At 46.7% G+C, this 25,627-nt stretch overlaps 1 protein-coding gene across 1 annotated transcript; it reads right to left on the reverse strand.

The window, feature by feature from the left end:
- Nucleotides 1-4,972: 4,972 nt before the first annotated feature.
- LOC119169583 (Adenosine deaminase-related growth factor B) lies at nucleotides 4,973-22,619 on the reverse strand. The gene is made up of 9 exons (XM_075884700.1): nucleotides 22,506-22,619; nucleotides 16,186-16,294; nucleotides 15,257-15,318; nucleotides 15,040-15,162; nucleotides 12,821-13,080; nucleotides 8,512-8,657; nucleotides 6,809-7,050; nucleotides 6,161-6,287; nucleotides 4,973-5,241 (listed from the first exon to the last, which is right to left on the reverse strand). Exons 2-9 carry the CDS (start codon nucleotides 16,210-16,212, stop codon nucleotides 5,152-5,154), a joined length of 1,077 nt encoding a protein of 358 aa, XP_075740815.1. The 5' UTR covers nucleotides 16,213-16,294; nucleotides 22,506-22,619; the 3' UTR covers nucleotides 4,973-5,151.
- Between the last annotated feature and the right edge of the window lie 3,008 nt (nucleotides 22,620-25,627).

The raw sequence follows: 25,627 nt of genomic DNA on the forward strand, positions 1-25,627 counted from the left end.
TTTCGTTTCTTTGTTTTTGTCGTCCGCTTTTCGCGATTCATTATTTTGTCTGCTAATTTTTTTATATATAACCGTTCTCTCCGTTCTTTCAAATACTGAGTCCCACTGGCGAGAGATAGCGTCTCGTGTTTGCTTTGCGGCCGAAAAAAGAAAATGGCGGGCAGCCAGGTTCAGCACCGCACGCGATCGTCGGGCCGCCTGTTTTTTCTGGTAACCTGGTTCGAAGAACAAATTGTTTCGCCAGCGACCGCGGTGGCGACAACTGCGATGGAGGAAAGGTAAATACGAGGGCGCCTGGCCAGAGCTGCCGACTCCCCCACCTGCACCGCCCCTCTTTGCCAGCGAGTTTAGTGACGCGAGATGGTCTTTCGAGGCCTGCCAGTTCTTATACCTCCGTTTCCTTTTATCTGTTTCTCTTTTCAGTTTTGCGCCCCCTCGTTTCGAGACTTGATTGTTCGCGTGTGAATGCGATAAGTTCGGTTCCGGTGGTTGCGAGTCCTTTGTTTTAAGTGGACTGCGCGATCGCGGTTAAAGAAAAATAAAACTTTCACAATGGATCGGGACGGGCCTGAGATCGGAGCATAACACTGCCGCGTTCTCTACTATCTGTTCATTGTTTTTGCTCCTTGGCAGAGACGAGAAGGTTTAGTTTTTAAGCGCTCTCGTTTGAAGAAGCCCTTATTGCGTCTTTATACAGAATTTTTTAGTGTAATTATATAAAAAAAAGTCTTGCCGCATATGCTAATCTTTTTTTTTTCTACTACCAATGGAATCTGGTGCAGATGCTATAATATGAGATACGCGCAACGACGGCTTAGCAGCTTTGGCGTCGCGGGGCTTAACACGGTGGATTTGGTTCGCTCTCTACACCCCCCCCCCCCTTATATCCTCTATTTTAATAGAAATGCCTTCCGGAAACAGCCCGCGTTCTTAGATTTAGACTCGGTGTCGTGATAATTAACCCTTAATCCCCCACTACTGCGCCTTTCGTAATCATATCGTGGTCTCGACATGCAAAAACTCTGTAACTAAATTAATTAAACTGATATACAAACAGAGAGGTTCATTTCCTACTAGCAATAAAATTGAATTCTGTTTTTCAACATAACTGTTGAGAAACAAAACGTATTGAACGCAAGCTAGCTGGGGTAAGTACGTCACTTGAGTCACACAGCATCAGAAGGGTCGGCAAAACTCGGAGGGGTTCACTACGAGTTCCGCTTCAATACGGCTTGTGACAGTCGTTGGGAACCACTTTGTTGTTGCATTTTTGGCTATGTGAGATTGAATGATTGATTGATTGATCGATCGATTGAGTGATCGAACAATCGATCGATCGATTCGACTCATCAATTGATTGATTGATTGATTGATTGATTGATTGATTGATTGATTGATTGATTGAGAAGTCTGTTCTTGTTTCAGAAATATTCAGATATCACACGTTCGAGCCGCTCTGCTAGCCATTGCAAATCCGAAGGGCAGCTCCTCGTGTTTCACCCGACGTTACGGTGCACCGCGGAGCTACGGCGTTAACACGTGCACTCCTAACGCAGACCCTTAACGAAGGAGAACACGCACTTTGTTGCTTAACAACGTCCGTCTTGGGTGCCAACTTATACGAGACGCACGCGCTGGTGGGAGCACAACGACAACAACAACAACGCCGAGAAGACACGCGCGCCACACTGTGACCGGCAATCATTGCCGAAGCAAGCCGTTCCCTAATGCGTACGCTCAGAATGTCAACGAGTTTGCTGGCCTGCGTTAGCAGGAGGGATAAAAAGGAATGAGTTTCCCGGCAGGCGAAGTCCTGAGCGCGAAGAGTTTTCTCACAGTTGGCCACATCTCGGGTACCTTTTCTTCGCAGCAGTGGTGGTGGTGGTGGTGGGAGAGAGAGAGAGAAAAACACGCGACTATCGGTGAAAGAACTTGGTCCGGCGAGTGCCTTGGACGCTTCTAATGAGGCCAACCAGCGAAACGAAGAAAGACCTGTTGTGGCGAGAGGGCTGCAGGAGCACCATTCGACGTTACCCGCTTATTTCCGGACGCGCTGTTTCGTGCTGCGGCTCTCGGGAACGCGCCAGCGGAGTTCCTCATTTGAGTGTGTGCGTGCGTGCGCTCGATAGCCGGGCTTGCGTCGTGCATTTTCAGAAAAACGAGAGGCCGCCAAACAGGCCGGCTGCTTCTCGCGCGACGCCTCGGGAGCAGACGACGCGTTGACTGATTAACGCAGCGACGTGAGCGGGCAAAATAGGAATTAAGGTGGGAGTGCTGTCCCCCTCTCCTTTTTGTTTTTCGTCATTCTAACGCAGCGAATGCCCACTGGGAGAGTTCGTCAAACAAGTTAAGGTTGTGCACTTCATTTAGCGCGGCCGCATTTTCTCTCCGTTTGGACCCACGACTCGCGTTATCCACTTGGAGTTCTCCAGTTGTGGCCTTTGTCTGGCCTTGCTCTCTCAAACCGCGGCCAGAAGTGGCGACCCGCGCCCGCAGGCCATTCCTTGGCATTTCTGCGTATCTGGACTCGTGCACGGGCACGCGCATTTTTCTCTTTTTCTTTCTTTCATTTGAGGTTTCCTAGAATTGAAGAGACTGTCACCTAGAATGCTCATCCGGCACAGCGGACGCCAGGCCACATCCGTGCTTTTGTAAACGAAATGCGGCGGCGACCGACTGGGTGGGAATGCTACTAAACGAACTGAAGCCCGCCTGAAAGGCCCGCAGAATCACAATACCGGGTTTTTCATTGTAGTTGAACTTGGGTACTTTCTGGATCGATGTCTTAGTTGGAAACCACCTTTTTTTGAGCAATGATCATGCCGTACACCTGTCCTCGAGCGTTTAACCATTAACAGTGGAGCTGTTCAAGCTGATAGAACAGAACAGAACAGAACAGAAGGTTTCATTGTGCTAAATGAAGAAGAATACATGTGCATGATATACAGAAAGAGGTCCCATAGTCAGAGACTGCAAGGGGACCTCTTGTACAATGTAGAATTGAGAATGATTGTGATGTACATAGCAGGGAGACGTTTAGGTCATGCAGTTCGTACATTGATCGATTGATTGATTGATTGATTGGTACAAACGTGTTCTCGCAGTTATAGCTATATAGCAAAACCAGAGGCCACCATCTATGCGAATTTCTCAAGGAACGCTGTGCCGCCCAGGGAATGAGGCTTTCTGGGTCAGCGAAGCTTTCCGTTAGCTGGCGTTTGACGAAGCTTATGCTTGAAAGTGGATACGGCCACACAAATAAGGTTTTCTCTAAGACGAAGCCTTCATAAACAAATCTGGTTGTCCCATAATATAAGATAGCACAAAACCTCGGAGGACGCCTCAGCTTCGCCTTTAAGAGAAGAAAGAGGTTGGGTACCTGGTCGGACCACGTGCGCGCTACCTTAAACCGTGCTGCAAGAGGAAAAACGTTTGTGTGCGTCACATGGGCTGTTTCAAACTATCATCCTAGAATGTCTACCGGATGTACCGTTGCTAAGTTCCCACTGCTCCATGGTTCTTCTTTTTTCCGAAGCGCCCACTTCTCGTCTGTAAGGAACCACGTGCACCAGTGCAGCTGCACACCTCGTAATTGGTTTGCAGCTTAAGACCACCCATTCGTTGCGCAAGTCACTTGCTTTGGCACCTGCTGCGATTTCAGGATTCTTCCACGCAACATTATATGTCCTAAAGAGAATCCTTTCACCTCATGACAATAATTTTGTTACAATTTATTTTAGAGGCGAAGCTCCTTTAGGCATAGGCAAGTCCCACGTTATAGTAGCCAACGATAATACTCAGAGTGCTCACTAGATGGCGCTGTAGCGCTCGCACCGCTACTATTTGGATTGCTCACGAAATCATGCTGCGGCGCTCGCTCCATTCCGATGCGTGCTCTTGTGTGATAGGCGACCGCGTTCGCTCTTGCGTTGAAATGCGTTCGCTCTTGGCGCGCTTCCTCTTTCGCCGACTGTCTGTGTGCTTCCAGTATGAGCGACGAAGACAAGTCGGCGGAGCGGAGGCTCGTAAAAAGGTTCCAGCACGTGCTCGCCGCCTTTTCATAATGATTTACTGAGCAATATTCACGGAAGATTAACGGTTTACCGATTTACCTCCAGAACTTTGCCCGCTCATTATCATTCACTCCATGCTGCGATTTTTATTTTATTTTGGTCGGCGCTACGCTTTCTTCTTTCATTTAGTGTCATTATTTTCCAATCCGTTTCAAGCAATGACGTGGCTCTGTGGCAGAATACTTGCTTGACACACGCTTGCTTGAATACTTGCTTGTGAGCTTACACGGGCAGCGTAAGTTTGATTCTCACTTTCAACCAAAAAGTTTTATCGTGTTCGTGTTTTTAAATTTTTCGGTCATGAACAATATTTTTTACAACCAACAATGCCGACACCGATGGCGGGACGGCGAAAGAAAAAGATGATAAACTGTCAGAGTAAATGCTGTCCTTCAAAAAATATTCGAACTGTCAAACACATAATTACTCCCAATGATTCTTTTTCAAATTGCTTTATTCATTCATTAATTTGTTGTTGTCGCTGTCCATTTCTAATATTCAATTTCGCCCTTGCTCTTTCAGATTAAAAAACGTTAGCTAACAAATTAACCCTATTTCGTCAGAACTACCAGGTTCTTGGCCAATCCCCCATCGTGCGTGTGTGCCACAGTTTTCAAGCCCTTCCTTCCTTGTTGCCTTTTAGGTTTCATAAAGGTCTAGATCAAAGTAAAATACTTGGGTCAGTGCGATGCTACGAAAGAACTAGCTCACTACGAGCTGCTTCTGTAAACAAAATCATTTTGATGCAAAGAACGCGTTCTAGCCACACTCGTCTTCAATTTGTCTGGGCTCTTCGTAAGCAGTGGCAATCCGAATACGACTTTCTCGCGCGTGCAAGTGCGTCGCAGTGCCAATTGTTCTGCTAGGCAGCTGTAATAAAACTATATGGGCACAAGACAGAAGACGAGAAACCAATGGTTTAATTTTGCTTCGACCGTCGAGGACAACTGGCTTCCAAAAAAAAGGCAGAAAAAAAAGGGAAGTGGAATCTTGGCGTAGCGTGCAAGGTCGTGGAGCCTTGCGAAAGTTGGGGGCCGCGTTCTTCACTTTCCTGGCTTGGTTGTGTGGCAGCGACACCCTAAGCGAGCCCGTTCAGCTCATCGAACCACTTGCGTAGCGTTTTCTTCTCTTCCGGAGGCAGGAAACAGTTATCGATGGCATCGTGGTTCTGAAAGAATAAAATCGTTATGCTTTCAATTCTATCATCATTGCGTGATTTCTATCGCAGGATCGCGTGTATTGTTACTTATACACGTTCTGTATATAAGCAAAGAAAGATGGAAATATTAATGCATGTGACATCTGCGTTCTAATGTGAATATAATTTCGCAAGTACAACCAAGCGAAACCATAGTAATTATGCCAACAAAAGTATGGTCGACAGTTATTTTTTTTTATATAAACTGCAGTGTGAGAGTCTGCCATGATGTAGCAGTGGTTATACAATGCTCGGCTGCTTACCCGAAGGTTGCTGGTTCGATCCCAGCAGCGGTGGTCGCATTTCAATGCAGGTGAAATCGTAGATGTTAGTGCAGATTAAAGAACACCAGATGATTGTAAGTTTCAGAGCCCATCAATACGGCCGTCTCTTACATCTATATCGCGGTTTTGTGGCGTAGAATCCCTGATATTATTTTTATATTACCTGTGGTATTACGACGTAAATGTAAATCAGCTTAAGAGGTCAAAAACAAAACAAAAAATACTACCGTCTGTGGGGCCCGAACCCCCAACCTTCGAATTGCGTCTCGACGGTATATCCATCGACCTAGACGAAGGGTATTGTCCTGCCGTCACTTGTTTTGTCCATGTTTTTTTTCAAGTTTCACCTAATATTAAACATCCCTCAAAAAATATAGAAATAAATAAGTGTACCATAGTGGCCTACTTTTTCAAGTGATATTATGAAATAATAAAGAAAAGAAGATTAATCGCAAGAAAAGTTCTACAAGTGTGAGCTATGCTATCGACTTCTTCGCTCACATTAACACCACTGAACAAGTTGACGCTGCCGTGAAGGCAACGCAATGAAAGTTAAAATCAGAATTAACTATGCTTATTGGAAAGTGCTCTTTCGTGATACGCACCGTCTTAATGATGTCCTGGGGTGAGAGCCCCTGTCTCAGTGCCAGCCAGTACTCGTCGTCAATGTCCGTGTGCGTGATGGTCGGGTCGTCAGTGCTCATCGAGAAGCTGGCGTTATGCTTCTTGCAACTGCGAGGGAAACCATAGAAACGACCTATCTATCTATCTATCTATCTATCTATCTATCTATCTATCTATCTATCTATCTATCTATCTATCTATCTATCTATCTATCTATCTATCTATCTATCTATCTATCTATCTATCTATCTATCTATCTATCTATCTGTCTATCTATCTGTCTATCTATCTATCTATCTATCTATCTATCTATCTATCTATCTATCTATCTATCTATCTATCTATCTATCTATCTATCTATCTATCTATCTATCTATCTATCTATCTATCTATCTATCTATCTATCTATCTATCTGTCTATCTATCTATCTATCTATCTATCTATTTATCTAACTGCGTCTGTCTGTCATCTATCTATCTATCTATCTATTATCTATCTATCTATCTAACTGCGTCTGTCTGTCTGTCTGTCATCTATCTATCTATCTATCTATCTATCTATCTATCTATCTATCTATCTATCTATCTATCTATCTATCTATCTATCTATCTATAGTAGCAAAACGTACGCCATCATAGGGTGCTCCTCGGTAGGCTTCACGGCTCCCGTCAGGTAGCTGCTGTTAGGACACACCTCGAAGTGAATCTTCTTGGATATAGCCAGCTTGAAGGCCTCGCCACCCTCGCGCATGGCGGCGTAGCCATGCCCAATACGCTCGGCGCCCAGCTCAGTGATCGCGCGCGCGATGTTGCTCGGAGGGCCGGCTTCACCAGCGTGGGCCGTGCGGTGAACACCCAGGGTGGCCGCTTTCTGGAGAATATAAAAAAGGCAACAAGCGACGAAAGAAACGTCCCGTTAACAGGAACTTTATGATATCCGCAGCCAAAAGCGCGAGATTGTATTATGAGGGACCTTGTATGATAGGGTTTCGACAGTTTCGCCCATCCGGTGTTCTACCTGTACTTTCGGGTCAAGAGCTGAACACCGTAACCACTGTACTGCTGCCGCAGACATGGAATGTCAAGCTGACGTTCCACACAGACGCTTGCTCTTTTATTGTGATAGCAATCATATGGACGCTCTCGGCTGGATTTCGCCGCCGGCGTCAGCGTCAATGTCATGGACTGTATATGTATACGTATCCATATATATGAAAACGCAAGAAAAAATTCCAGAAAATCGACTCCGGTGCGTGAAATCGAACGTGGGACCTCCGCGCCGTGAATGCGAGGCGGTAAGCACTGAGCCATCCAGAGGTACCACTGTCAACGTTTAAACGGCAAGCTATTTATATCTACCACTTACCGTGGTTTCTTCGGGCATCTCTGGGGGAAATATCGTATTTTTAGCATAATAAGCAAGATGACGCAATCAGCGCGCCGCGGCTCTCATCTCTCACGCGTACTTTGGCCTGCGGAGAGGAGGGGAGTGGACGATCTCTCGCGCGCCCTTATTTTCCGGCGGGGAGAATCATATGTCTTTGCGGGCGTTGCGCTTGCACTGGAACGATTTCGTTGTAATTACGGGGCGCACAAAGGTCACTGCAATCGTTCAACAGCCTCCGTTTGCGAAAAGAGCGTGCTTTTCATACACAACGAAGTAACAACTGAGACACTTATTCGCGTTCATCTGTACCTGTGAGTACGTTTCGTGCGTCACTTGTACGTGAGAAACGGGGGGCACGTTTCGATCTGCTTGTCATTCTGCGCGTGACCTTCCAATTTGTTGCTAATGCATTCATTGCTTCGCCTTTGCTGAAAAGCTGTGACTTTTTTATCATCCGAAGAATTCGACAGTTACTTCTTGATTAATTCAACAAAGATAATTAAGAATAAATTGCCTTGCAATGAATCTTGCCTTTTTTAGACGTCCCCTCCTTGTATATACCAACTGAAAATAAGGACTTGATTGATTGATTGATTGATTGATTGATATCGTGGTTCTGGCAGGTATAACGCCAACATTTATCATTAAACTCACGGTGTTTGATAGCGGTTGCGGAATTCGACCAACTTTTGAGTTAGCAAAGAGAGTAGTCATGCAAAGTCATTTTATTTGGCGTCGTGATAACGTCATAGAATGACGTCTTCACATTATGGCGACTTCTTCTTTGCTCACTTGACACCGACATACAGACAATCACTTTTTGCTCTGGCATTCAAAAAGATTTCGCCTTGAAGGTGTCACAAGTGTAGATGCACGACCACTCTCGCTGCGGTCAGCCTTGCGCACCAACCCCCTTTCGCGCCGCTTGTTAGTTGAGTTAGTTACCTTGAAGGCCTGTATGACTTGAGGGTGAAGGATCTCCTCGCCCTCCTTCGCGGTCTGCTTCGGGGCGAACACTCCGCACACGTCCATGCCGACAACGCCCTTGCCCTTGTACTCCTGGCATAAGGTCACGACCTCGTCAGCCCACTCTGCGAAAAAACCAACCAGATAGATTGCATTAAATCCACCCAATACCACCCAGACGTTCAAAAAAAAAGAACTGAAGGAAACTCAATCATTAGAGTAAGAAGAAATAGAGATAATGCTGGTGTTAAAGCATTGTCACAGAACGAGCGCTCAAATAGGGCGCGCCGCCACATTCTCGCGACGAACCGCCGGAGTGACGCCGCGAGGGCAACGAAAAAGAAAGAAAAAGAAAACAAACATCTAAAGGCTCCCCGGGCGCGCGAGCCTCTCCTCTCGGAAGCGTGGCTTCGCCGACGAACCTCCTCACCCCACAACGGCGGCCGAGCAAGCACTGGAAATTTCTGGAAGGAAATGGGCGTGTTATGCCGGGTTGAGTCATCTGTCGGGGACGGCCCTCGTACAGTCTCGCGCCTTCCCCCAGCCTCCGCTGCGCATCCCGCCGACGAAAAGACGAGAACCTTCTGGAATCTCGCGCGGAAGGTATTTAATCGAGCAGCCGACATGAGAGATCAGGAGAAGACGGAAGTTGGCGCCAGAGCGCGTAGGGATTCCGCCGTGTAGTCGGCGAAGGTTTTGTCTGTAGAGACAAAGCAGGAGAAGAAGATGATTTCCACCTGAGGGGTGACGACTCGAGCTACAGGCAAGAGTGTGTGTGTTTACCCCTATCGAGCGAAGACGCGTGGCAACAGCTGCGTGTGTGAAGCCGACGTGTTTCCGGCGAAGAAGTTTGAAGCTTGGAGAGTGGCCTATTGAGGACGTGAGGTTTCCTGGAAGAGAAACTTCGGCGAGGTTTCCTGGAAGAGAAACTTCGGGGCCAGCGGAACGACAACAACGCTGGACTTTGAGTGAGTGATTCTCGGAAGAGCATCATCCAGACTTTTGTTCCAAGAACTTTGGACTGAATAGGTTTTCCATCTCTTTAGTCTTTAAGTGTTTTGGTTGTTCACTGCATGCGACTGCATTGTAGTGTGTATTGTTGTCTGTGTCCGTTGTTTCGAGTGTGGCTGATTGTACTGTGTAGTACGTTGTTTGACTGGTGACATATTGTACTCAACTATTGTGGAGTGTGCATACCTGTGTATTGTTTTGGATCTGCTATTATTGAGAATATAATTCTGTTTTGTTTATCAACTCTCGGCTCTGACTTGTTCTTTGGGCCACAGCCGGCGTCCGCTGGCGCGCCAAAAAGGACCACTTCTAAATTGTCCACGCTTTCGTGGTGCGGTTCGGGGGACCGATACTTCGGCCCTTGGAATTAGCCCGGCGATCGCCTCCCTAATTAACGGGACCTGTGTGACAAGCATACATTATACAAGCCCCGCTGACATCAGCGATGATTTAGCATGCCTATATAGAAGAATAGCTTGCCGGCGTTAACTATGTAAGATCGACGTCATCGCAGTCATTCAGTTATGAGGGACAGTACATTCATTCGTATAACCCTCGGCTTTGCGTGTTCGCCGTAATGCATAGACATCGTGCGACATCAGGGTAGTGGTATGTGGCGCATAAACTAACAGCGCATGAGATTACTTTCCTTTATTCGAGTTGTGAAGTATACGTTAAACTGAATAGTTAGATCAGTGTTTCAGTAGCTGAAATATGTGCCAACAAGAGCTGTTTCCAAATCATATAGAAAATTTACTTTATACGTATCAAACCAGTGTACCAAATGCCATAAAGTGCGTCGCGAAAGACATAAAAAAGAGAGACGTCCGTTTATTTTAATGCCCAACGCGAACTGCCCTGACCACGTGCGCGTGCACCGACGCCCGCTCAGTTTCCTATTCTTCGATATAGTATGGCCCGCTCCAAGACTATTCGTTACTACTATTTTGCAACATTCTCTCAGATGGCCAAGATGACTCACACGCTTCGATGAAGTCTGGATAACTCCAGGTTGCTCTGATTCGGGCTATATTTCAACAAAGTCAGCGCGATAGAGTCAAACTTTTGTTTACAGGCGTTAAGTATGGAACATTAGTTTCGATGCTCGAAGGTCGTTTTATCGAATATTCGTTATTTGGTGCGTTTAAAAAAGCCTGTAGTTGGACACAAGTCTGCGGCATGTCGTCCACGAAAATGGATGCACACAAGCCGGCACCAATGGGCGCGACCGACACCACGAGCTGGACGACCCCGCCTTCGGAAAACAATCCTGAGGGTGATAGGCAGCCGCGCTTATCCAGGCTGGCCCCTTCGGACCATTGCTTGACCATGTTTGTAAACAGGGGTAGGCGCCGTCGACATACTGATGCGCTTGTTACGACGTCATGGCGCGTAGGCTCCGCTCAGGATGGATGGATGGATGGATGGATGGATGGATGGATGGATGGATGGATGGATGGATGGATGGATGGATGGATGGATGGATGGATGGATGGATATGGCTATACCCTTTAGATCTGGCGGTGGCTAACGCCACCAAGTCCTAACATTTAGTGAACCAAGAACTAGATTTATTTTTTTTCTTTAAATAGTGATGTTGAGGACTCGTACTTTGCAGTGAAGAGTTTAATTTTCACTCGTGCCTTGACTTTAGCCACCAATCAGATAACCTCCTAGTTAATTCTACCCGCTTAAAATCTATTTTGCCCTCCGTGTCCCTGAACCCCAGTGCTTTGAAAAACTCTTCGCCATCATCCTGAACTATAGGGCGAAGTCATTTACAGAACATCGGCAGTTTCCTCTTCCTCTCCACACGCACTGCATACCGTGTCTACCCCTTCGTATTTGGCCCGATATGTCTTGGTTCGCAATACTCCCGTCCTGGCCTCAAACAGTAAAGAACTACCCCGAGTATTATCATAGATCCTTTCCTTAGCAATTTCCTGATTAAAAGTTCGATAGATCCCTAGTTCGCACTTCTTAATCATGCCGATTCTCCACATATCGGTTTCAGCTTCCTTCACCTTCTTCTTAACCGATAATTCTTTTTTGGTTTGGCCCCCTGCTGTTTTCTAAGTATTTACCAGTCAATTTTCTGGTTCGCTTCCTCCATTTTGTATCGAAATTCTTCTTGTACAAGTAGCTGAATACCTTCCTAGTCCAACGCGCCTCTCCCCCATTTCTCTTAATCGCTTCTCAAATTTTATCTTGCTGCTAGCTTCCCTGCCCTAAAATGATGCCCATCCCATATCACCTTGTACTCCCTGATTTGATGTATTCCCGTGAGCTCCCAAGGCAAGCCTACCTATTCCACGTTGCTTAATTTCTAATCTTGCTTGAACTTCTGATCTCATGCGCAAGACTGCATTGCCGAACGTCAGACCAGGAAACATGACCCCTTTCCATAATCCTCTCACAACCTCATACTTATTGTAATTTCACAGTGCCCTGTTTTTCATCACCGCTGCATTCCTGTTACCTTTAGTCGTCACGTATATTTCCTGTTCCCTTAGGTACTCGGCCCCATTGCTTATCCATAGGCCCAGATATTTGTATTTAAGTGTTATCTCTAGCGTGATTTCCCGTATTCTGAGCTCACTACCTTCATTATCATTAAAACTCTAGAGTGCTGATTTTTCCTTACTGAATCTGAAATCTAACCTATCTCCCTCATTACCGCAGATGTCCATCGATCTCTGTAAATCTTCCTTGTTGTCGGCCATTAGCACTATATCATCTGCGTACATCAATGCTGGTAAACCCTGTTCAATGAGTTTTCCTAGCTTCAAGCTCACCACCGCCCTCTATAAACACGTTGACAACTGGCACAACAGCTGCGAAGCTGCCTCCGAGCACAGCACGTCGAGGAGCCTCCAGGGCGTTCAAAAATTGGAAAAGAAACAATAGGCAACTCAATTATACAGCGAGAAGGAATAAATATAACATTGGAATAAATATAATGTTGGCGGGAGGCTTCCCGATGCGCTGTGCTCGGAGGCAGCTTCACAGCGGCTGTGCCAGTTGCCACGTGATCATATATATAAGGTATCGTGGTGAGCTTTCGGCCAGGTGGAGCCTACTCGTCGCGACGTCGCTTAAAGAACCCCAGTGTGTCGATGTCCACCCCTGTTTACGAACATGGAAAAGGCCTATTGTTTTCGGAACACCCTGATTAGATTGAAAAGAGGGGTAAAAGAAAATGACTGAGCATGTCCTGCGTTGTGTATGAATCGTTGCTCGACGAGCGATGTGCGTACTGTGCTCGGGGCATTCTCACCTGGCTTGTCCCTGAAGCAGGCGAGAACGAGGCGCGCCTTGATGCCGCATTCCTGCTCGGCCTTGGCGAATCCAGCCAGCGTGGCGTCGACCACCTCCCGGGTCGTGTTGAGCGTCATGGGGCCCGAACCCTTGGGCAGGCTCGACATGCTGCTGCTCATCATCTGGGCGAACAGGCGCATCTCGCTGTAGATGACGCCGCAGTTGGCCTGGTCTACGGCAGCCTCGTACGCAATGCGTGTCAGGGCATCCCGGTCACCACTGCGCATGAAAGAGGCAAAGTTCGCAGTGGCAGGACTAAGAACTGGTTACTTTAGTTTTTCATAATTTCGCGTTTTACGTGCTAAACATGCCACGTGGATCACAAGGGAAGCCGTAGAGTGGAATTCCGCATCGATGTTAACCAACTTGCTTTCATTGACCCGCACTTTAATCTATGCACATTTTTACTGATTTTGGCGTAGAAATAGAGGCCAATAAGTCTGCGCAAAGCTCTATTCGGCATTTGCAATAGTTTAATGTCATCGATTACCTATATTCAATGGGATTGAATGTCCCTCTACATGCCTCACAGGTTACATAATTATCTGAGCTTCAAGAGCATGTTTGGTAACATAAACACGTTTAACACATCAGCACTACCGCAAGCACCCGTGGAATTATCTTCCTGATAATATCGCCTCTGATAGTCATTCTAACACGTTTCGGCAAAAAACTTGAGATGCATTTCTTTAATATAGCATCGTGATGTTGTTTTACTTGTTTAAATTTCGAGCTATTTTATGTTGTGAAATGTTGGCCTTTATTTTCATCAGCAAGTTGTAATATATTGTTTTAAGTGTTGCTGACTTATTGAATTGTTAGTTTTTGTTACACCACATTATGCTGCTAATATTTGGTAGCTGGAACAGTGTTCGCTACGTCACCGTTCCATTTGAGCTGCCGTCGTAATAAAATACTAGAGCCATATGGTTACCACAGTAGTGGAAATGAAACAAAAACATTTTTTTTCGCTATTAACCCTTACTTCAAGAATCGCGAAGAGATTTTGTTAGTATATAGCAGTCTCGATACGACGACCAACTTGGAAATTAGATTTTCGCTCAAGTCATCCCCCACTGATATGAGGGCTGAGTCATTAGTAATGTACGCGACTTTTTTGATGCCGTAAAGTACGGTTAGATTCCGATGGAAACAATCGGTTGAAACAATCACAGCATGTTGAACAGACGGCGGGCTACGAGAGCTCACACCACAGAAGCCGTATCGTTTCGTTTCATATAGAATCTCCAATTCCGGAACGACGTCGCCATCTAGTGGGTGAAGTTTCAAGTTGTACGACTGATCAATACGGCTTCGAAAGGACGCGATGTGATGCGTTGCGCTTTATGTCCGTCAATGTGCGTACCAAGTGTAAGACATGATTTTACCGAAACTACATTAAAGCACTTTAGCATGAACATAACTGAATATTCTGTTCGCTAAGGACTATAGTAGAGCACGGTTCTCTCGGCATACCGTACTTTCTTACCTTTATTGTACTTTCTGCCCTTTAGCTAACAGGAACTGAAACGACGTAGATAAGGCGAATTTACCGAATTCGTTTCGCAGATTAAGCATTGCTTTAATACTCAGAGTATACTATATAATTTTATCTTTTAAGGGGGCAGATAGCAAATGCCCAATGAGAAAATAGTGCACTCGTAACAACCACTATGACACACTTCTCATCTTTCAGCTATACAAGTGTGTTTAGCGTCATAAGTGGTTGTTGTATTGTAATATTTTGTTACAGAAACTCATAAAGAATACTTTAAGATAGGTTAAGCTATTAAACAGTAAAATGAAGTGCCGCTTCTCACTGCAAGCACAAGAATGGGGGCCTTGTCGCGAGATACTTTCAATTTTTATTAATATTTATTTTTCTGATTAATGCCTCGAGACACATAAAAATGGTATAGTATATCAAGGTTGCCTCGTCCTTTTCGGTGAATTATGAGAAGATTTCACGAGAATTTTAACCATTCGAACCTCTTGCCACACGCTGTTTACAATACAAGGATGGTGAGCTGGTGTGCTTGGTTTGACAGGGGTATTTTTTCCCTTAAGCTGACGTCACTGTCACTGAAAGCTCATTTTAAACTATTTATACAGTGGACTTAATGAAGAGCATTAACGAAGTCCACGGAAAGAGGAGGACAAAGCGACGGCGTTACTTACACGATGACTCTCAGATAGTTCGGCATCTCCTTCAGGTAGTTCTGCAAAGTGCTAGGTTTGGACGGCCTAGTCTTCTTCAAGCAGTCTTGAAGGTTGGCGTAGCCGAGATCAATCTTTTTCTTCCTGTGACGGAAAGTGGGTTTAGGAACAAAGCGTCGAGACTTCGACAACCAATGAACGGCCACAACGGGAGATGATAAAAAGCAGCGAGCCTTACTTTGAGTACTCCATGAGTGTCGTGTGGCGTATGTGGCCGTCCAAGTGAGTATGCAGCATAACCTGGTAAGAGACGCGTCAGGTCAGCTTACGTGCTGTCAGACACTACAGACTATACGTGTAACGTTAACCGCTCTATAAAAACCTATTGTAGATTGCTGCCAGGTAAATGAACCTATAAAGATTTTTTTTGTATTTTGCCTTGCCAGCCTTTAGTCTGCGTCAGTACTAGATAATGGCAAAGCTTCATGACAAATGCAACCTATGGTTTGGGACAATACCTTGTTTTACAGAAATCAACGGCCGCAGTGGATGATACAAATTTGACAGCACTGTTTTCGAGAATAATTATTCGCAAGTTTAGCCTCTTGATCACCGCGGCTTAAATCAGCTATCAAAAAACTTAATGAGTTTATTTGAACAGTGAACGGCTGTACGAACGTGTACTTCATGCATATAAGATGCAGCTCATAACGGTAGTCCTAATAAGTTTAATACAAATAAATCACAAGAGCAATCATTGGGCCCAACTAAAGCTATAAAAAATGAATGGTTTCCCCTTAGAAAGACGTACAGCAGAAATATAGAGTGAATACACAAGCGCGAGCAATGACTTCAACGTGTTCCGCATGCTATAATAACACACTCAATATCCTATATTGAGCCCAACATCAAATCGCATGCCTCCAGGCAGTGAACGCTAACGTGTTGACTGTTCCCTGTCAGTACAAAACTCGTTTTGTATTATAGACGATGAAAATAAACAGTGATCAGTACAATGCATAGAGTGCATTTAACTGCACTCTATGCATTGTTCGATACTGTGTATACAGTGTATTGAACCTGTGCACACGACATTGTGTAATGTACAGAATGGATCGGGTAGATGCACAGCTATTCATTAGCCGTCGGAACGATTGTAAAACTCACCCTAAACCTTGGGAATGGTACAGCCATGCTGAGGGTTCGTCTAGGTGGCGGTACGACGAGGCGCTGCTGAAGTCACCGCTCTTGGGCGTCAGGTGTTGGTTTACACCTCCTACGAGGATAAGCCTCAGAGTTCAAAAGAGAACAAAAGCGCCAAATGTTAAGCAGTTGCGTGCGGCACACGCAATATACTGTTAGAGATGAGCTCTGAAACAAAGGCAAAATGTTTCAGAATAGAGAATTACGTGATATTTGGTGAGGAAACGAGATAAGCTTTTCTTTTTAACCAGTGACAGTTTCGTGCGATGATGCATAGATCCCAGATGCAGTGGCTGACGCTGTCGAGTGAAGAAACTTGCGTGGAAACTGTGCGAGTTGCGTTACCCTGTTCATCGCCCCTTCACTCTTTGAGTTTTCAATATTTGTCTCGCAGGTTCTTTTTTCTTTTTTGAATCGTCATTCTACGAGCAGCCTGGTCTGCTTGCAGGAAGTTGTAACACGGAAAGAAAAAACTTGTAAAAAGACTGAAGCGTAACTAGGCACACTTTTGTTTTTCGCCTAATTGGCACTCATTCCGCTCGAGGATAGCATTGAAAATTCAGCCCAAGCTTCATACAACATGTGAGAGTGCACATTTTCTTCACCTCACTAGGGAATCTTCCCGTTCGAACAAGCTCGAAGCTTAAGTGTATTGCCCTGCAGTGATTTTAAGCGTACGGGCAATGTAAATTTTGTCCTCTTTACCTAAAAGATATTGAAACGGTATCAGGATCTCCCGTGACGTTTGCCAGAGCGCTCAGCACTTCCAGAGCCTAAAGCTGGCGTCTCAAATATGCTTTAAGCTACGCAAGAGCGCTTGACGTCACAGTGGATGCGAGGGGACTTCACTGGCGCAGCTGTACAAATGCTCTCCGGCTCCGACTGAAGCTTTACGATGCCGTAAGTTCAAGTTTTTCGCCGGTTATGGTGAAGCCTCTGTGCTCGGCACTTGCCTCCGTTAGCGTTATATGCAGTAGCAAGATCAGCTGGGTATAGTTTTTTTTAATAACAATGGTAACGTAACGGGGTTTTCGTAGTTGCTGGTCCCGATGTCTCGAAGCGTCCGAGACGCTGAATGATGCTGCGTTCGCATCACGTGCAGTGTTATTGCAGTGTATATTGCAAGGTCACGTGACCTCCGTGACCTTGCAATATACCTGAATCGTGTAGACGTCAAGTTTAGTTTTGCAAAGCTTTGTGTTGTTTCTAGTTGCGAAAAATTACAAACACGCAGAGTAGGTGACATCTTCGTCTCGCGATTTTAGCTATACGCTAGTCTGACTTTTTTTTTTCACTGCGCACTCTAGATTGTACAGTCAGCGTCAGAGGTTTAGAGACCTCCCGATCTGAAAAAGCTTCATATTGCCACAGAGATTGCTCCTACTAATTATTTTACAAAGAGGACCAACGGGACGCTATGTGGGCGTCTACAGTGCCTCGCAACCAACGGGACGCTATGTGGGCGTCTGCAGTGCCTCGCAACCAACAAGGCGTTATGTGGGCGTCCACTGTGCCTCGCGCCGGCTCACGCATCTTGGGCAGAGCAGCGCATGCCTCTGGTGTACAAGCACGAGCCGGGAAGACTGAAGCCACGTTCACACTGAGCATTCCGGCCGCCGAAAGTGCTCCGAATCCGGTTCGGCGGCGGCGAGATCCGCCGAAAGGGCCCTCTCCGCGCCGACCGCTCTCAGACCGATTTTCGCGGCGTCTGCCGCCGAATCGGTCACCGCGGACCAATAGAAGCGCTAGTCAAGGAATTTTGAAAAATGGTGGCCAAGCCCTACTCACTTGTTATGCCACAGTGCACGTAACTGAATGTTGAAACCAACGGAAGTTTAACCTACTCTGTGCCTACTTCGCCTCCGTATTTCGTGAAAGAGGTGACCGAGCTTGCTGTTGGCGTGACCAAGCTTGTTGCGGTCTTGCAGAGCAAAACAAATCCACCAACGCCGCTGGCGTCGGTGGTTTTTCTGCTCTTCGTGCATTACAAGACAGCCACTTGCCAGCAAAGTAAGCAGTACTGTCTTTTCTCGCTTCTTGCGTACGAGAATCGTCGAAGTATACACCACCGGATAGCGTAGTAGCGTTTGCGAGCCACGGCAACAACCGGGTGACAGCGTATCCATCCCGTGTTTGCCCCGTAGTAGATGGCATATTCGGCGGCGCGAGGCGCGTCCAGTGCGAACGGCGCTGCGTTTCGGCGGCAAGGGAATTTCGGTCGGTGTAGAAAGCGGATGTTTCAGTGTGAACTAGGCATGACAGAGGAGTTGTTGAAGTCCAAGAGGTTGCACTTCTGGTTCCGGCTGAAGAATGGCGTGCCGAACTTCATCACGGATGACGGATGTGAGGGATGAAACTGTCGGCATGACTTGCGGTTGGAGAATGTTACGAAGCTCCTCTTTGACGATGGAACGCACCAGCTCCCTCAGCGTCTCGTTGCTGCTGTCTCGCTTCGCCAAAAGGACGCCCGCGGGCTCACTACCGGCGTCCCGATTGTAGTGACCGGCACGCTGCTGCAGTGCTCTTTCTATGGTCGTGGCTTCTGTTCGTAATTCAGCAACGGTACGAGGAGGATTGCGAACCAGGCCTGCAAATAAGTCCTGTTTGACTCCACGCATCAAATGGCGCATTTTCTTTTCTTCGGTCAGCTTCGGATTGGCTCGTTTGAAGAGACGGGACATGTTCTCGATATACATGCTGACACTTTCGTTCGTGCATTGGTTTCTTGATTCAAGGGCATTTTCTGCCCTTTCCCGGCGATCTGTGCTGGCATACGCAGCAAGCAACTGCTGCTGAAAGTCTTCCCACGTCGCTATTGCCCCTTCGTGGTTCTCAAACCATATTCTCGCTCCATCCTCCAACGCAAAGTACACGCGGCCCAATTTCCTCGCCTCATCCCAGGCATTGGTCCTTGCGACCCGCTCGAAATGCTCCAGTCAGTCTTCCACATCTTCGTGCGTGTCACCGTGGAAGGGTTCAGGTAAGCACGGGGGTTTAACGTCCCAAAACCACCACATGATTATGAGAGACGCCATTTCTGTGAAATTGACGGTTACTGCTGCCCGTGTTGCTGGAGTAGTGAGGAGTGGTCCGAATTCAGGTGACTCACCTCGGAGGCGGTGACTTGAACGCTGGTGTACTGGAGTAAGTTCGCCAGGCTCCAATCGCTGGGACAATACGAGAGGTTTCAGAACTACGAATCCTTGGCCTTCTGATTCACAACAGAACAAAAAACAGCACCACGCTAGACAAGCTACGGAAAATTGGAGAACAGGTAGGGCACATGATCCGCCGAGTGTCAAACAAGCACGGGGGGCTACGAGGAAGAGACGCGATTCGGCTCGCCAATGCTTTTGTAACTAGCAGGATTCTATATTTAATACCGTACTTACGAATGACTAAACATGAAGAGAACAGAGTCGATGCTATTCTTAGGAAAGTAATTAAGCGCGCACTTGATTTACCCATCAGTACTTCAAATCAGAAACTCTCTGCATTGGGAGTCTTTAACTCTATACAAGAGCTCCAAGAAGCCCACCTCACAAATCAATATACGCGTCTTACGCAGACGCCCCCCGGGCGGCGCCTACTGGACCGCCTCTTGATCCGGTACGAATGCGAAATCGAAAACGCAGAGCGTATTACTGAACTTTGGAGAACAAAACTCTGGGTGTCCCCGCTTCCCCGCAATATGACCAGGGAGGCGCACCAGGGCAGAAGGCAAGCGCGTGCTGAGGCACTTGAACAACGGCTTGGCTCCCGTAATGGGGTCTATTACGTCGATGTGGCCGGGCCGTCACCTAGGGGATACTACACGGCGGCGGTAATACATCAAGGAACGCAGGTGGACCGCCTCACTTTCAAAGCCACAAGCTGAAGTAACGCGGGGGAGGTGGCCATTGCACTGGCAGTATCCCATCCAAACTCAAAACAAATAGTTACAGACTCTCGAAGAGCCTGCGAAAGCTATCTTGCAGGAGAAATCTCTCCATTGGCTAATAGACTTTTAAAATTCAGCCTCAGTAACCGCGATCCTACCCCAAAACGTCTTATATGGACTCCGGGACATCAGGGTCTACAGGGTAACGAGGCTGCACATGCAGCGGCCCGCGTGCTTACTTCCCGGGAAACTCCCCGTTCCCCTGATAGACCTGAACGTCCCACACCTTTAACACGGTTTCGAGAAATCAAAGAATACTACATTGAGCAACGCCGCTTGTATCCCGCACCAGCGAAGGGACTCTCGAAAACGGAGGAGCGCATCCTGCGGCACCTACAGACAAATACGCTGCTCTGTCCAGCCATACTAAAATATTACGACCCAAAAACAAGTGGGCAGTGCCAGTACTGTCGGGAAGTGGCCAACACTTACCATATGGTCTCGGCCTGCCAAATGAACCCAAAATTAACCCTCTTTCCCAACCCCACCAAAGAGGACTGGGAGACGACCCTACTCAATAGCTCCACACTAGAGGAACAGCGAACTCTAGTCCAGCGGGCTCGGGTGGCGGCCTCGACTAATGACGTCCCGGACTAGGGATGTCAACCAGCCCGGTGGGGATAAGGGCTATCTGGCACAGCCAGCATCAATAAAGGTTTTTTTCCTCCTCCTCCTCCAATCGCTGGAGGTCAGGGCTTCTTTCTCTTGCACCAAGGGAACTTCCAATCATACCCCGCACATCCACCAGAATGTCACGTAATACAAGAGGGAGAACACACACAATGATTTATTGAGGGCGAACTTGTGCCCAGAAAAGTAGCTATGTCACAAAGAAAAGTCTGCTAAAAGCGTTCCGCCTACGTGTCCCTTTCTGAACAACTCCTCCGTCAGTCTTCCCGGCTCGTGCTCCTCCACCCGAGGCATGAGCTGCTCTGCCCAAGATGCGTGAGCAGGCGCGAGACACAGTAGACGCCCACATAGCGTCTCGTTGGTTGCGAGGCACTGCAGACGCCCACATAGCGGCTCGTTGGTTACGAGGCACTGTAGACGCTCACATAGCGTCCCGTTGGTCCTCTTTGTAAAATAATTAGTAGGAGCGATCTCTGTGGCATTATTGCTCAGCATATAATCACTGCATTCGATAGAAGTACTACACTCCACATGCGAGCACGTTCAGAAGAGTATAGGAAATTAAATTCAAAACTCCCTGCTGAAGCAGCAGAAAGAAGCATTTTTATTTCTCGTGGTCCCTCAGCTTTTCACACTTACGACGTATGCACAGAATGCGGTTCGGGGCACCAATCCTGCGCCACAGATTCACTCTGTCGGGCATGTCACTTCAATTTCAATGCGCAGGGTTGATAATAATATCTGGGGTTTCACGTGCCAAAACCATGATTTGATTATAAAGAACGCCGTAGGGGAGGGTCCAGAAACTTCGACCATCCAGTTTTCTTCAACGTGCACTGACGTCGCTGAGTACACGGACCTGTAGCGTTTCGCCACCGTCGAAATGCGACCTCCGCGGTTGTAATGAAAGCCGCTACTTTCAGATCAACAGCTGAGCACCTCAAGCGCTACGCCACCACGGCGGACTAAAGGTCTGGATTATGGCCGCGCGTGTTTTTCGACGATGACTTGGGCTGACGACCACCAGGAAAAAAGGCGACCAATGAAAACCCGTTGTGCGAATGACGTCATCACTTCATTTTCCTTTTGCATCCAATGAACTGCTTCTCTTCTATCTGATTTGACCAACAAAAACGGGTTGTGGAATGGGGAGGTGGCGATAAGGTGAAACTTATAATGGACAAACCTGTGCACTCGTATGTTATGGCTGCCTCTACGAAGCTATATATTGCCGCATTCAACCTGCAGAGAAGAGCTCGCGCGGCAAGAAAGAAAGACGAAGTCCTTGCCCAGTCCTCTTTACGAGCGCCTTTCATTTTAATTAAAGTGACCTCTTCTATATCGGACTTCTGCCGTGTCTGTGCCGTGACATTACGTTCAGTGTCTAAGCCTTAGGACAGAGGGTGGACTGAAGAAAAGGGGCGTACTTGGGCGAGCTGGTATAGATTCATGGCGACTGTTAACGCGTGGAAAACAGGACAGAAAGAAGGCGCGGAGGAGGCGCCTGTCCCAAGTCTGCCCTGTCTTCCACGCGCTAATGTCTCGCCATGGACAGAGGGGGGCCGAGAGAGAACCATGGCAGGCTGTCGTGAGGGGACCCGAGAGCAAAACAGTCGGGCACTGTCAAGCTCACGCTAAAGGAGACCAGGTGGTTGCTAGGCGAGCGAATGGGGCAGCCCAAGGGTGACTGGTCACTTTGAAGTGGTCGACTTACCGAAGGTCCGACGCAGCCGGGCCAGGAGCTTGCGCAGGTCCAACGCAACCGGCCAGGAGCGCGAGCGCCACGTACGAGGATTTCTTTTTCGTCACCACGAGCATGCCGCGAGATGTGGACGATCCCGATTGGTGATATTCACAAACCGTGGCACATACCCACAAACATGGTATAGGTCATGAAGAGGGCAGAGTGGACAGACTGATAATAAGGAAAGTGATCCGTCTGAATACAAGACAGTAATTAGAAACTGTCAGTACCTGCACCTTATATGTTGCTCACTTTCAAATCAACGACCGACTGTTCAAACGATAACTAAGTGAGAATAATAAAAGAAAAAAATTTTAAGGTTTAATAATCGCTTATATAAGCCTTAAGGCAAGCAAAAAGATGCATAGGAAGTGAGAAGAAAATATAGAAAAAGTGAATCTAAATATGGGAGAATAAATTAATTTTTTTCTATGTAGCTTTGTGATACTTTTCCTATTATTTGGTGAATTCTCTATAGAAGGTATGGGTCAAATATTCAAGGAGATATACCGTTAAACTGAATGGTTCTCTTAAAATTACGATGTCATATTTCACCATAATGTATATTCTAAAAAGGAATTTCTGTTTAGGTGTCTACTTGTTCCATATGTCATATCTATAAGGAACCTGAAATTCGTGAGACTTTCTATTTGACTCGGCACCTATCCATAGAGAAGAAGATGCTTGAGTATTATTCTAAGGAAATAATATTTACGCTACATACGGAAGATATTTTCATTTCCATCCTTTTTCATTGGGCTTCGGCCACAGGAGAGTCCGCATGGTCCTCTGTGAGTTCCCGGTCTAGACAGTGTCGAGTCCTTGCCAACTAACTCAAAATCAATTATTAGGCACTTCTGAAAAGCAGCAGTTTGCTGACTAAGCATTCGAAAAAGTTTCGTTACTGCACTTTTTTTACTTTTATGGTACGGACGTGCTGAGTTGCAAAATTCTGCATTCTTTAAGATTATTTTTATTTCCAGATGGCGCTGTGGTGTTGTGACGCCGTCTTTGGGAAGGATGCGCATTGTGTGTCGTGTAGTCGTGTGCTTTATCTATAGACGTCACAGCTTACTGGAGCACGTGATTGTCGTTAACCAATCCCGTGTGTGTGCATTGCCCCGTTGTGTGTTTGGAATAAACGGCTAGCAGCCGGTCCAGTCATTGTTGGGTTTTCGTGGGACTCGGTTTACACTCTGTTGTGTCGGTGAGCCGTTGCCGGCGCTCTCCTTGTGCCGCGTCCATTTCTCGGACTCCTTGCCATCGTTCGGACGCCACCCGCCAATACAACAAGTGCGAACAACTGTTTTCTCGCCCTGCCGTTTTCTCTCTTTTTTTTAAATTACCGCTGACGTTTACCTCAGGTATTTAGATTGTTCCCCCTTGATGGTTAGGTGTCATCGACCTACAAGCAAGCAAACGCTACGCAACCGACCCAAGTCCATTTCTTCTTCTTGATTTCAACTACAATATCCTTAACCCCCGTTTGTTCCCAGACCCGAGATTATATTAGTTGTGAATTCTCACATACCCTGCTTTGTCAAGCAGTTAACAACCCGTTCTACCTTCTCGCGCAGGGAATTCGTGCATGGTCAACTGATTTCACTTCGTGCGGGTGTGATTTTGACTAGACAAGTGCTGATAACGACAATGGACAGAGTGGTGATGGTGAGGAAGAAAGAGCTATCTCGTCTTTAAACCAGATAGTTGTTTTATAATAATGTATGACACGCATGTCATAATTATTAGGTTTGCACCAGTCATATGCCTCCTTCATTCACGTAATGTAACCAAATTTGGCTTATCCGAAGCTAGTGAAACGACCGCGAGTGCACCATGAGCGCGGCGTGTAGGAATCACTTACCTGAGACGGTCATGACATGCCATTATTTTCACGTGAGGCCCTCTCATTTATGTTCGCCGTGCATTCATATCAGTTTTGCGATATGTCACTTACCTGAGACGGTCATGACATGCCACTATTTTCACGTGAGGCCCCGTCACTTATGTCAGACGTACATTCTTATCAGTTTTGCTATATGTCATGTGAACTAAATCACCGCAGGAGCAGCAAGACTATGACATGTAAGTCATGACATTCATGACATGCATGTCATGATTTTCATGTTATGACTAGCTGCATATGCTCGTCATACAGTCATGTTATGCCGTACCAGTTTTGTCATAGATACCATTATCCAAACAGCCAGGAGAGCTAAAAGTCGTGAGCGGCTAGATAGATAGACAGATCATCATCATCATCATCAGCCTGACTACGTACACTGCAGGACAAAGGCCTCTCCCATGTTCAGCCAGTTAACCCGGTCCTGTGCTTGCTGCTGCCAATTTCTACCCGCAAACTTCTTAATCTCATCTGCCCACCTAACCTTCTGTCTCCCCCTAACTTGCTTGCCTTCTCTGAGAATCCAGTCAGTTGCCCTTAATGACCAGCGGTTATCCTGTCTACACGCTACATGCCCGGCCCATGTCCATTTTCTCTTCTTGATTTCAACTTTGATATCCTTAACCCCCGTTTCTTCCCTAATCCACTCTGCTCTCGTCTTGTCTCTTAAGTTTACACCTACTATTTTTTTCTTTCCATTGCTCGCTGCGTCGTCCTCAATTTAAGCTGAACCCTCTTTGTAAGTCTCCAGGTTTCTACTCCGTAGCTAAGTACAGCTAAGTAGCTATTAAAGTCTCCCATCAGCATAGTATACTGTGTTTTTATCTTACTCATTGCCGATTCCACGTCTTCATAGAAGCTTTCAACTGAGGCCTCATCATGGCTGGATGTAGGCGCGTAAGCCTGTACCATCTTCATCTTGTATCTCTTATTCAGTTTAATTACGATACATACCACCCTTTCATTAATGCTATAGTGTTCCTCTATGTTGCCAGCTATCTTTTGTGATTTAGGAACCCCACTCCCAGTTCTCTTCTGTCAGCCAAGCCGCGGTAGCAAAGAACGTGCCCATCCTCTAGCACCGTATATGCCTCATCTGTCCTCCTAACCTCACTGAGCCCTATTATATCCCATTTAACACCGTCTAGCTTCTCGAATAGTTCAGCTAGACTTCCCTCACTAGATAAGG

The sequence above is a fragment of the Rhipicephalus microplus genome, chromosome 2, assembly GCF_043290135.1.
Source record: "Rhipicephalus microplus isolate Deutch F79 chromosome 2, USDA_Rmic, whole genome shotgun sequence".
Lineage (NCBI taxonomy): Eukaryota > Metazoa > Arthropoda > Arachnida > Ixodida > Ixodidae > Rhipicephalus > Rhipicephalus microplus.

What these genes read in the sequence shown, in the direction of transcription:
- LOC119169583 (XM_075884700.1), bottom strand. Translation starts at nt 16,212, where the DNA reads ATGGCTGTACCATTCCCAAGGTTTAGG. An exon ending in ACACTCATGGAGTACTCAAA is followed by an intron (nt 15,163 to 15,256) that starts GTAAGGCTCGCT and finishes TTTCCGTCACAG; the next exon opens with GAAGAAAAAGATTGATCTCG. An exon ending in AAGTCATACAGGCCTTCAAG is followed by an intron (nt 7,051 to 8,511) that starts GTAACTAACTCA and finishes TATATTCTCCAG; the next exon opens with AAAGCGGCCACCCTGGGTGT.